The 12628-nt window shown below is 35.6% G+C and overlaps 1 protein-coding gene across 1 annotated transcript in view; it reads left to right on the top strand.

The window, feature by feature from the left end:
* Positions 1-9373, top strand: part of LOC129223704 (AP-5 complex subunit zeta-1-like) — a 52331-nt gene extending 42958 nt beyond the window's left edge. The window contains exons 17-19 of the mRNA XM_054858081.1: positions 691-845; positions 5249-5296; positions 9241-9373. Of these exons, the coding sequence (XP_054714056.1) occupies positions 691-845; positions 5249-5296; positions 9241-9313 (276 nt within the window). The 3' untranslated portion in view covers positions 9314-9373. The remainder of the gene's footprint in view (positions 1-690; positions 846-5248; positions 5297-9240) is intronic.
* Positions 9374-12628: the final 3255 nt, after the last annotated feature.

Below are 12628 nucleotides of genomic sequence, written 5' to 3'. Positions count from 1 at the left end.
TGGAAATTAGATATTCTTGAAATAAATAAGATTAAAAAAAGTTTTTAATCATAAATATACCTTTGAGCTTATAAGTAGTACTTGCAGAGTCTTTTCAACCATTAGTATTGCCTCCTGATGACAAGAACCCAAAATAAATCTAAACCTATTAACACACTTTGTCAATTCGCATACGTACGTGCACTTAAGTTGTAAAGGTTAGTGCATCTGGAATGTTTTACTAAATATCATTGCTAGGACTGGGGGACTGCATAAAAGGTTAAATTTTGTAACTTTTTAAAAATTTGATTTTTTGACAAAAATTTCATGAATTTCGAGTGCTTGCCAATTTTAAGATTTTTTCAAAATGGAATTATATGCTTATCTCTAACGGTTTAGGAATTAGCTATTAGTCCACTTTAAGGGTGGACACCCTGTAAGTATAAAAAATAAAGTAATGTATAAAAAAATATAAGTATAAAAAATAAGTGTATAAAAAATAAGTGGCATAACAAGGTGCATATAAGGAGTAGTTACAGTTATGGAGTAGTATTTATCCAATCTAAATTTGATTTTTAAAAAAATCTACCTGACAAACAGTACTACTGCATATAAAACGAAAATTAACCTTGAATCAAAGATCATAGGCTTGTTTTTCAACCACTGCACAATTTATTTTGCTAAAATTACAGTGACAATATTTTCTTTCAGTTAGCTGCACGTAATCAAGACCAAGTTCCTAGAGCTGCCTTATGTTTGAGTAAAGTTCATCAACAGCTATCTTCTTTTGGCAATCAATATAAAAAGGAATGGAAAATTGTTATTGAAAGAGTAATGGAATTGATATCTATCTTGAACTCTCCGAGGTAAATAAAATTTTATCTAAAATATCTTATTGAGTGAATAAAGAGTTTTGTTTTATAAATTGTATATTAAAAAAAAAAATGCATTTGGCTGAAAGTTGAAAATTTGAACTTTGAAAACATTAAACTTACCTTGATTTGAAAAACAAACAGAAGATTTGTAAGCATTGCAAATGTCATTAATTCAAACTGTAGCACTTCTTTACTAGGTAAATTTCAGGAAAATGAATTAATAGTAATGTTACGTTTTAGACTGATTCAATGGATAATTTTTAAGTTTTAAGATTATGAGAACTGTGAAGCATTGACTATGTGAATGTTCAAATATTAAACAGCAGTTGTTTAATTTAAATAGTTATTACATCAATCCTTTTTCTTCCCATCTCTCCACCCGCTTTCTTTAAAAAATAAAAAAAAATCAGATAAAAACCATATGAATTTTGTAATGAGAAATTCCCAGCTTATGCATGAATGGAATTATTATGTTACTTTTTTTGTAACAATGAACTGGGTTTGTCAGTTATTATTCAACAGATATAGTTTCTCATTCATTTGGCTCATTTTATCTATTTAAATAATTGCTTTTCTCCAAGTTTAACAATTACAACCCCCCCCCTCCTCCTCCTTGCTCCTTTGCATGACGCCATTTTGAATTTGTATGTGTTGTATGCTCCATGTATTGCTCGGACTTCATTTTATCATAAAGCCGGAAATAGTCCAACGAGAGAGCTAGTTCTTTTTTCCTCTTAAAGTGCTTAATTAGAGCTTCAATTTGAGTGTTCATATGCCCAGCTCAATCATCCAATTCAAGTTCTAGACTTTTGCTAATTTATCAATAGGAAAATGACTTAGCATTGTCGTTTTCATTTGCATTGGAGCATCAAGGAGACCATATTATTGTCTATTTTGAGCAAATCATCAAAAGAATAGCATCAAAGGGAGCCTGAACTGCAGCTTCTTGAAGATATGAAGAATTACTGGACAACCCAAGGGAAATCCAAAACATTTTATATCAAAAAGGAATGTTGTCAACTTTGGTAAACGATTGCCCCATCATTGATTTCATCTCAAGATGCACTTCTTTCTTCAGTGATTCCCGACCATCGCCTTCAACGCTCTAGGAATCTCACGGAGTAAAAGAGTAAAAATTATGTATAATTCCATTTATTAAACTTCTTTCTCCGTTAAAAACTCAGCATTTTGTTTTGAACTTAAATTTAAATATCTTTAGAACTCCATATTGTTGGCGATACTGTTGCTTTATAATAAGTCTAGAGTGAAATAGCTCCTGCAATTACTAACTCTTCAATGCAAGGCACTTCTCACTATAACCGGAGCATACAGAACTTGCTCGCACACTGCTTGCAAACCTTAATTGGTATTCCTCCAACAGAACTTACTGTAAGGCAAAAAGTATGGATTTGGAAAATAGGAATAGAATCAGCAGAGATTATTCTAGATGGAACTGCTTATTCACCTTCAGATTTTGAAACTCCTGCACCTAAATGGTTTTCCAATTCACATTTACAAATTAAAGAATATCCAATCTCAACGAATTCCAATTCTGCAGATCTTTCATTTCATCGCCTATACACAGATGATTCTCGCACCGAGGGCCAGATTTGGAAGTGTGGAGGCGACTAATCAGGGTTCGAAAAGATCATCATATTTTCGAAAATATCGGATACTTTTGATATATATCCGAATATTTTAATATATATATGTATATATCTGATATTTTCAACACATAAAAGTTAGGATACTTTGTAAAAATTTTATTGTGGGGTCCCCTTTGTTGTGGAGGCCCCGGGGTAGTAGCCCCGCTTGCCCTCCCCTAAATCCAGCCCTGCTCGCGCCTCCACTGGTACAGCAGCATATGCTTATTTTGAGGGCAAAATTCTTTCATTGTCTTGGAGTATCCATCTTCATCCTAATAATAGTATTTTTCAAGCAGAATTATTTGCTATTCATCAAGCATTAAAATTCTCGAATTTACTTAACATTGATTCCATTAAAATTTTTATGGATAGTCGGTCTTCTCTCTCAGCAATTAAAAATCCTCTTCAAAGGAATAAAACAGTTTCTGATATCCAACAGTCATTATTAGGTAGTTCTTCTGTCTCAATTCATTGGGTAAAAGGGCATTCTGGAGACGTTGGCAACAATCTGGCTGATCGCTTAGCAAGAACTGCAGCTGACGACCCGCAATTTCCTTCATCATCTATTCCTCTTCCAAAACCTTCACTAATTTCATACATTAAAAAAAAAAACATTAGATGACTGGCAATTTAGGTGGAATGAAGCGGATACTGGACATAGAGTCTTCGAATTCTTCCCCAACGTTTGTTTTTCTTCCTGCATTAAAAGTTGGTTTGAGACAATTTTCCTTTCTTATTCTGCTAATTGCTGTTGTGAGGAATTAGCTTCTCCGGAACATTACATTTTCTTCTGTCCACTATTATTGCATTTGCATATCAGACGTAATCATAGTCTTTCACTCAATAAAAACATATTAATCGCCTTTTCACAACATCATACCCGCATCAGACTTAACTCGATTTTTAGTCTTTTGGCTAACGAAGGCTTCACATTTCAAGGCGTTGACTAATACACATATTTTTTCTATTTTCAATAGTTAATATCATTTAAATTTAGTTTTTTTTTTTTTTTCACTTTAGGGTCATTCTATGTCAAGTGATCCAAAATTTGGGAAAATTTTTCCCTCACCCTTTTGTATTTCTTTGAAATTTGGCTCATCGGTTGTACCCTTTGAGGTAATTAAAAGTCCAAATCTTTAGATTTTTATCTCTATTATTTTTTTATTTATGACACTTTGATTTTTCGAAAAACCCTCTTTTTTTCATGGATGCTTGAACATAAAATGGACGATAACTCAGCACCAAATATAGATAGGAAGATTTGGTAAAAAGCATTTTAAAGTACATTAGTTGCTGTTTAATAGGATATGCAACATGACTATTTTCAGAAAAATTTTAATTTTTAAAAAATAAAATTTAATTTTTAAATTTAAATTTCTCAGAAAAGGAATAATGAATTTTTTTTAAAAAATTTTAAAAAATTTGTGTATATTTTATCTTTATTTGTGCAAATTTTCAAGTTGGGATCTCAATGGGATCATATTTTTATGAATTTTTAAATAAAATTTGACTTATGAAATAATGACATTTTTCAGATTCTTACTAGTTAAATATGAGGTTCTCTTACTGGGGATGGTCTAGTAAGTAATAATTGATCATAACTATGCTTGAAATGAGCTGACATGAATTTGTAGATTAGTACCTCCCCCCCCCCCCCCCCCCCCCCCCCCGCCACACAATCACTTTTTGTCTTTTTTTTTTCAAAACTTTTCATAATGTAAAAATAAATAAATAAATAAATAACCAAAATAAATAGTAAACTTATTAAAAATTGGTAAATGTTCTTCTTTAAAATAAAAAAAGCCCCCCTCCCTCCCGGACCACCACTTTTATTATTTTTTTTCAAAACTATTTTCAAAACGTAAAAAATAAATAAATGAATAAAATAAAACAAAATGAATAGAAAACATATTAAAAGCTAGCAAATGTTCTTCTTTAAAGCAAGACGAAGTACATTACCCCCCCCCCCCCACTCATCCACACATACGATTAACACTATACAAGTATCACGCCTCACCTGATGTTGTTTTTTTTTTTTTTCAGACCAAGTGTTTCTTTTTCAATCCGAACTTCACAAAGTGTACTTGATTAATTCACTATCTGATAAGGAAAGTTATAGTTTGCCACAAGATCATAGCAAAATAGGAGTGTTTCCCCCGTGTTGTTTCATTCTTTTCACACTAAACTAAAAATAAATCTAAGTATCAGATCATATGTCTGTCACATAAAACTAAATGTCTTTCTACAACATTCGGAGTGCAACTGTTTTTTTCTTTTCTTTAATGCTAGCTTTGTTTTAATTTCAGTCGTAAAAGAGAGCAATGCAGCGAGATCTATTTATACATAAATTAAAAGCAGTTATAGGTCAAACAAATTTTGCTAGTTTGAGCATAACCTTTGCCCCCCGAAAACCGAGAGATAATCGGAATAGTAGGTAAAAAAGATACTAGTGTATACACAATAGCTAAAAAATATGAATTATACTCACACATACATTTACATTATAGCTAGAAACATTTCTACATTGCATCTACTAACATTGAATGTAAAAAAGTATAAATAAAAGCTAAAAGCGAACAATAACACTATCATCAGTTTAAAGGACATTTATTGACCGTTAAGAAATAAAATTGTGAAATGATCCGCAGATAATCCATCCGCCAATAATTGGGAGTTTACTGCATTTCTTTAAAACTCATGAACTTATGTTTTGTTCATTTCTTCAATCTTTCTTTATATTTTTTATAGTGTTGCTGCCATTGTTTTAAGCCCACCCAAAGACTTAGAAAATGGAAGGTATGTGAAAAGGTTTCTTTTAAATGGATACTTATTATATTTTTAAAAACTCTCTAACAGTTGTGTGTATTTAATAGTTTGTTTCATAGCAGAAATGTTAATTTTTTTCTCACAGCAAGCAAATTGGTATGAAATTTAGATAGGATCGGAGTTTACATTACTTTGTACAAAAAAAAAGCTTTGAGAGGTATAATTACAGTAAAACTTCTGTAACTCGACACACCGATAGCTCGACTACCCCGAAAACTCGACAATTACACTACTCAACTCCAAAAATGCATCCGGCTCAAAAATAGCTATTCCCGAACTATTTTGCCTCGCTAAACTCAAAAATCACCTTAAATGTTGAGATTTGTTCTGGTTTTCAAGACACAGAACCAACTAGGATAGTGAATTCTCATTAACTAGGGGGCTATCGCCCCCTGCTCGCTATCGCTCGCCAACCCCCGGAACTGCTTACGCAGTTCCCTGTGGATCGCTTCGCGATCCATGCTCGCTTCGCTCGCTCGCTGTATGCCAATACATTAGCCTAGCTAAAATTTTCCTTAAAAATTAAAGTTGGTAATTGCATTTAGGTCACCATCCATTTAACCAATATGAAAATTACGTTCATAATGTTAATTTGTCTGCTTTAGCCAGATTTTCGACAGTTTAACTTTGCTGTATGTAAGATGACTGCCTTGGCAATGTGCACAACTTTACCATTATAGATACAAAAGTGTCTGTCATTGCTTTGGAGAGATTGCACTTCTACCTGTTGGTCCGCGGAAGGTATTTTATTTCCCTTCTACCACCCATTGGAAAACCAATGAAGGCATTCCCCTATCCGCCACCTGGGGACGCGCCCTCTAGGGGTTACAGGCTCCCCCGAGGGATGTATTTACATTATTTACACTCTTATATATTTACATATTTACACTCTTATATATTCTAATCTGAGAAAACTTCCTCATATACACAAACAATTAAAAATGTCCCGTTTGGGAGCCACAACTGACACTGCTTCAAAAGATCTTGTTCTTGATAATGCCACATAGAGCTGGCCATGACTAAAAACAGGCTCAGAGAGCACCAAACATATTTTCTCAAACGTTTGTTATTCTGAATCCTTGCCACGTCACGAACAAAAAATGGTTTAACTAAAAACGCGAAAACTCGCCAAGGCTACTTTGCTTGCACAATACTAAAACTACTATAACCCTAAACAAATTTGGCGAAACCTTTCAGCTGAGAATAAAAGGAATAAAGTAAATTCTTTCTCGGTTATTCATTTTGAACTGAACTGTCGTACTGAAGCAGAGAATAGACGACGCTCAAAGCGCCTACGCGTTCAAAACAACATTGCCGATGAACATGATTGTGGAGCAATGTGTGAAGAATGCGAATTTTGTGGTGCTCTTTATTGGCAGAAAGAGCGTAATACTGCAAATAAATATACTAAATGTTGCCATGACGGAAAGGTGCGGTTACCGGCATTGTGTGACGCACCTGATCTGTTGAAGGAACTGCTGACTGAAAATTCCCCAGCCGCTAAAAATTATCGGCAGCGAATCAGAGAATACAACTCTGGAAATGGCTCGTCTTAAATTGGATTCAAGAACGGTTTCCTGCCTTCTTTGAGCTTTTCTTTGCTGATTAAGGTTGAAATGGGCCACAGCCCGACTCAAACTCATCTCAAAAAAAAAAAAAGTTCGTTGAGTATTCTGTGATTCAAGATTTCAAAACAACGTAGAAGTTTGTTTACATGATTTATCGGCGAAGTGTTGCCAACAGAGGTTTAGAAATTCACCCCTTCATTTGCCGGCACGTAAGAGAATTATATATATAGATGCTCTTTTTTCCATTCAAATAGACACTCTCCCCCCCCCCCCCCCCATGGGACTGACTGTCTTCTAAACTTCAACCTCAAGCTCAGATAGAAAATCTCACTACATGAAAACCGAAATGGACTTCAAGAAATTTAAATTCTGGAAAGAAAAATGCCCAAAATCGGCCTCTAGTAGATCCACCCATTTCTGCTTCCACCCATGCTCCTTCTTCTGGGAATAATGAAGAACTTCGTGAAAGCTGTGAACAAAGACAATTTTCCAATACCTTAGAGGGAAATTTCCAAGATATATTGCAGCTAAGGAGAGAATTTTTAACAGTCTTTCAAATACGCGCAATTATAAAAACCACTGTTTTTGAAAAATATATATATATATTGTGAGGGGAGAAAAAAAACACCCAGGAAGCCTTCAAGGGTGTATTACAAGTATTTTTAAGCAGCAGAAAAGACAAGAACTGAAAACAGTAGATCAAACTATCCCTGAGGAAGTTCTTTGACCAGTGGTGAATGATGTGTCTCTAAAACCCTATTTCAGGGCCGGATTTTGAAGTGTGGAAGCCCCGGGGCAACGAAGGAGTGGGGGCCCCTAATCAGGGTTCAGAAAGATTATCATATTTTCGAAAATATCCGATACTTTGATATATATCCTTGTATTTTGATATATATATGTATATATCCGATATTTTGGACACGTGGCAGTTAGGATATTTTGTAAAAATTTTACTGTGGGGGGCCCCTTTGTTGTGGAGACCCCGGGGCGGTTGCCCCGCATGCCCTTCCCTAAATCCGGCCCTGCCCTATTTTGTTCAATTCTTCCAGGATATTTTGTTTAGAAACTAAAGCTATGAGCAGTGAGCATGAGGAAAGGTTTCACCAAGATATTTTTATAATGGAACGTAGATATCGGGGTCGTTGGGCTGAGTTAATGCTCACCAAATGCTGCTGAACTATTACAAGAGATGGTCCTTCTTTGACGTACAAAAAGCATTCGAAACAAAAGAGTTTACAGGAATAAGTCAAAAGTAACCACTGCTTTCCGGAAAAAAAAGCATTGATTAATAATACAGGACCTATTTAATAACATTTATTGCACAGGATTTTTTTTTCCTTTTAAATATTACCTTCAAATCAATATGCGGTTGCTGTGCATCTCTCCAGTGGGCTTTTGTGTATCTTGAAAACGATAGGTAATAAAAAAATTCACTATCATATTCATGTTTCTCGACCCAAAATTAGTAGGAATTGACTATTTAAAACCAGGATGCAGACAAAAAGTTGTTCTTTTTTTTTTTTTTTTTTTTTTTGACTAGTGTTATTTTCCTTATGGTTGGCCCAAGACTAATTTCAGTTGGCAGAAACTTCGTGACACATATTTGCAGGAACCCCTATGAGTAGACTTCCAATTGCTATTCTAGTCCAATTTTCGCAACCAACATTCTTTCATATTGACCTTTTCTCAGAATTCTAGGCTGTGTTTTCTTGTTCAGTCAATCTTGGGGTGTCAAGTTATCGAGGTTCCACTGTATTCTATTATTTTTTTATCATGAAAAACAAATTTAAGTGCAAACTTGAACTACTCAATACATGAAAGAGCAGTTTTTATGAACGTATAGATCTTGAATGCATGTAACTTCTTTGTCTCTCCCCTTCCCCCTCCATTTAAGCTCTACTAGTAATGCAAAAATAGTTATAATCTGACAAGGTAATAAATGTAAAGTTAGATTTTTCTGTAATGTTTATTATAAGAATTGTTATTTAAAACCTTAAACTTCATTATACTAGTTGTCATTATCTCATAGATATATAATTTACAGAAACTTTGATAACTATAAGACCCTGTTTTTGAAAAATAATTAGTTTTGCTCAAAAACCTAGTTTTATACCTTAATTCAGTTTTTTCCCTAGTTTTAGGAAACCTTATTATATTTCAGAAAGTATATTCTTTAAAACAAATTTGTCTTTAAATTTGCATTTGTAGAAAGCTTATTTTTTTATTCATGCTCTTTTGGTTGTGATAAAATAAGAAATTAAACCTAAAATCAAAGAGAGTTCATTTCATACTCTCTCTTGAACATTTATTTTCATTTTACTTATTATTTACTCTTTTATTTTATAGATTACATAGAGATCCCACAGCACTGCCTTATATTTTAAGGACAATTACAGGAATTGTAACAGCTGACAGTTGAGTTATATGTTACTAGAAAATATGTACAGAACATCTATATTAAATATCTGTCTGAAATAAATATATTTTTGTGAAATGTGTTTTCTGGATTTTTTTACCCCCATTAAAAGTCTGGTTGTATTTTAATGTAGGCAACCTTGAGAGAGTGAGCTGAGGTCCTCACCACATGGCACCAAAGACGGATTTAAGTGCTTAGAGCAGCTTTTTCAAACTGTGTAAAGTTGCACTTTTAGGACTTTGACTTCAAAACTTTTTCGGAGAAGAGCCGCCAAACTATAGTGCCTAGAAAGAGTATTGTGCCGATCGCTGCTGTTTTCCCCGCGATTCTTGAAGACGAACTTTCGAAATTCGCTAGAGGGCAATGCGGTTAGGGAGCATGCTGTTTTTAACGGAGTTTACAGTAGTTGATGCAGGATTTAGTTATAATTCGGTTATGCGTTAATGTTGTTTTTTCGTATTTCATAAAAAAATTTATTAAAGAGTTCTAAAATATTTTAATGGATACATCAAAGTCGATTATTAAGAGAGAAAAAGCTACATCTTGTTTTATACCAGCGTGCAAAAGTGGGTTACAGATCAGGCAAAGAAAACCTTTCGCTTTTCAACGTTCCTGAAGATGAGGAGAAACTTAAGAAATGGAACTCTTTGATTTCTTCTAAAAACTTCAATGGTGTAGTCCAGTGGCGTATATATGTTTTTATTTTGGAGGGAGCCCATATAACCAAGATTAGCCTCCCCCCACCACTTTTTGTTTTTGAGGGGGGGGAGCAACCGTGCCTTGACCTTTTCATTTTTTTTTTTTTCGAGGTGTGGCTAGGACTTCATACTGTCACCCAGTGGCCCAACCAAAAAATAGTTTTAGGAGGGCACTCAAAATGTTCCGGCTTCTGATCGGTGGAAGAGGGGGAGGGTAAGGGGGTTCTCCCCAGAAATTTTTTGGATTTGTAGTACAAAGAACGCAGTTTTAGGTGGTCTCTGGCAAAGCTACGGGGGAAAATTCGGAATGCCTTCTGCGGAAATTTTTAGAAATTGAAATCTTACAAACGCTATTATAAGCTATATTTGTTGACGTTAGTGTACTGAAAGGAACGGGTCTTTTTGAAGTTGCCCCCGATGGCTTTTTTTAAAAAAATAGAGCGAAATCCATCACCCCTCCGCCTAATTTTTCGAAATTGAAGTTCTAAAAACACAGATTTAGACTAACTTCGATAATGTTACCGGCAGGGATGTTCTGGGACTCTCCCCAAAAATTATTTTGAAATTAAATTCCTAAAAACCACAGTTTTAAAGAGATATTCAGTAATATTAGGTGGAGGGATGTAAACGCTCTCCACCTTAAAAAAATTTCGAAATTAGTTTTTCCTTTTTCGATTTCATACGGGAGCAGTTGGACCCTCATATGAAATTTTTTCGTAATTGAAATCTTAAAAGCGTGGCTGTGGATCATGTTTAGTAACGTTAGGAGTTCAGCCGTTTTTCAAAATTGAATCTCCATAAAAGCAATCTTAAACGATTTTCGATGCTTTCAGAAGGCAAGGCGTTAGATAATTTGCCCGTTGGAAATTTTTCGACATTCAAGGCAAAACGAGGTTTGAGAAGCTCTTTAATGGTCTTAGTGGTTGGATGGGGCTTGCTAAGTATAGCATTTTGAATATTTCTTATTTTTAGACCGATAGGGAAAAAGGGGGGGGAAATGGGGTGGAGACCGGTAAAAGAAATAGGGGTACTTGAACGTAATTACCAGATCAATAGTCAGTACCTTTTGATTAAGGGGTAAACTCCCCCACACATTAAGGGGTAAACTCCCAGCTGGGCTGGCGCCCAGCACGGGGACCTTCCCCGGCGCAATAAGTACCAAGCGCGTCCGTAGTATGATACGACTATCGACCGCCGCACTCAGCCGTGCGGGGGGCCCGCTACGCGGACCCCCCGGGCGGTGGAACCTAAGGCCTACGGCTAAGAGGTGGGGTGCGTGCGGAGAAAAGTACCTTTTGATTATCTTTTATTTTAATGTTATTTTAAAAATCTATTCAGATTTTTTCCCAACATCAGGCAATTTTCGGAAAGGAGGAGTTCGAGAATCCTGCCGTGAAAGGTAAAACGCAATTTCAGGTCATCTTTGGAGTCGTTTAAACGTAAGGAATGGTTTTGGGAATCTTTCCTCAAAACTTTTCAAAATTTAAATCTTTAAAGGCACAATATCAGACTATTTTTGGTAGTAACCTTAGTTAAAGGGTGTTGGTTCGGAGACCCTCTTCCAGAATTGATTTGAAATTGATGTCCGAAAAAGGCCTAAATAAATGCGTTTTTAGGATATAAATTTCTATTGTTACTCAACCCAACTAAAACTTATTTTAAATTTCTTGCAGGGGACGAGAGTTAACAAGAGAAACAGTTTGGAGACCCTTCTTTTCAAACTGACTTGTTAAAATAGCTTCGCTTCCCCAAGACATGTTCTTTTCGTGAGTAAGGGGTACGGATCCCCTGACCCTTTCTGGTGACCTTTTCTGGTTCAACACCATTGTCTGGTGCTATCAAATGCAGGGTTCCCAAACTTTAACGATTCGCGGCACCCTTTGAAGAACTAAAATTTTCTCACGGCATCCTCATCTAGTTTTATGTACATTGTTACCAAGGGCACTTCGCGGCACCCCTCACCTCTTCCTGCGGCACCCAGTTCAGAAATCTCTGATCTAACGTATTATAACTATTATTACCACAATCATAGTTATTTATTCATTATTATTATTTTTTCTTTTTTGTAGCTAAAAGTTTAGAAATTATTTGTGAGCAACTAAAACCAAAACTAACTACCTTCATTATTTTTTTACAGATTTTGGAGGGGGCCCGGGCCCCTCCCTTATATACGCCCTTGTTGTAGTCTGCACCATACCCCACCCCCTCCTCGGCACCCCTGCGCAGCTAAGGGTAAATTGCTCTACTTGCTGGTTTATCGAGATGACCGATAGCTTTTCCTCTTGCAGATCTAAAAATGCAGATTTTGCTTTGGTGTGCCACCCCCCCCCCCCTGCAAGAACGACAGAGCACTCCCCTCTCCCCCCCAAATTTTATGAACCCCCAACGCACCCAAAAAAAAATTCTCCAATGACACTTAAATAGTTTTTAAACTCCTCTAAAAGTTTTGATGGTTTAATCTGCACCTCCCCCCCCCCCACGCCCTTTTGGCATCCCTGTTTAAGCTTTAGCTGCAGTTATTAAAATTACTGGAGCATTTACTTTCCGAGATGGCCGATTGATTTTGAAAATTGCTGATGGTTTCGCTATGGGTGCCCCCCCCCCCTCAGAGCCAACGCGC

This window comes from Uloborus diversus, chromosome 1, assembly GCF_026930045.1.
Source record: "Uloborus diversus isolate 005 chromosome 1, Udiv.v.3.1, whole genome shotgun sequence".
In the NCBI taxonomy this organism is placed as follows: Eukaryota; Metazoa; Arthropoda; class Arachnida; order Araneae; family Uloboridae; genus Uloborus; species Uloborus diversus.
This window is presented reverse-complemented; position numbering and strand designations above follow the sequence as displayed.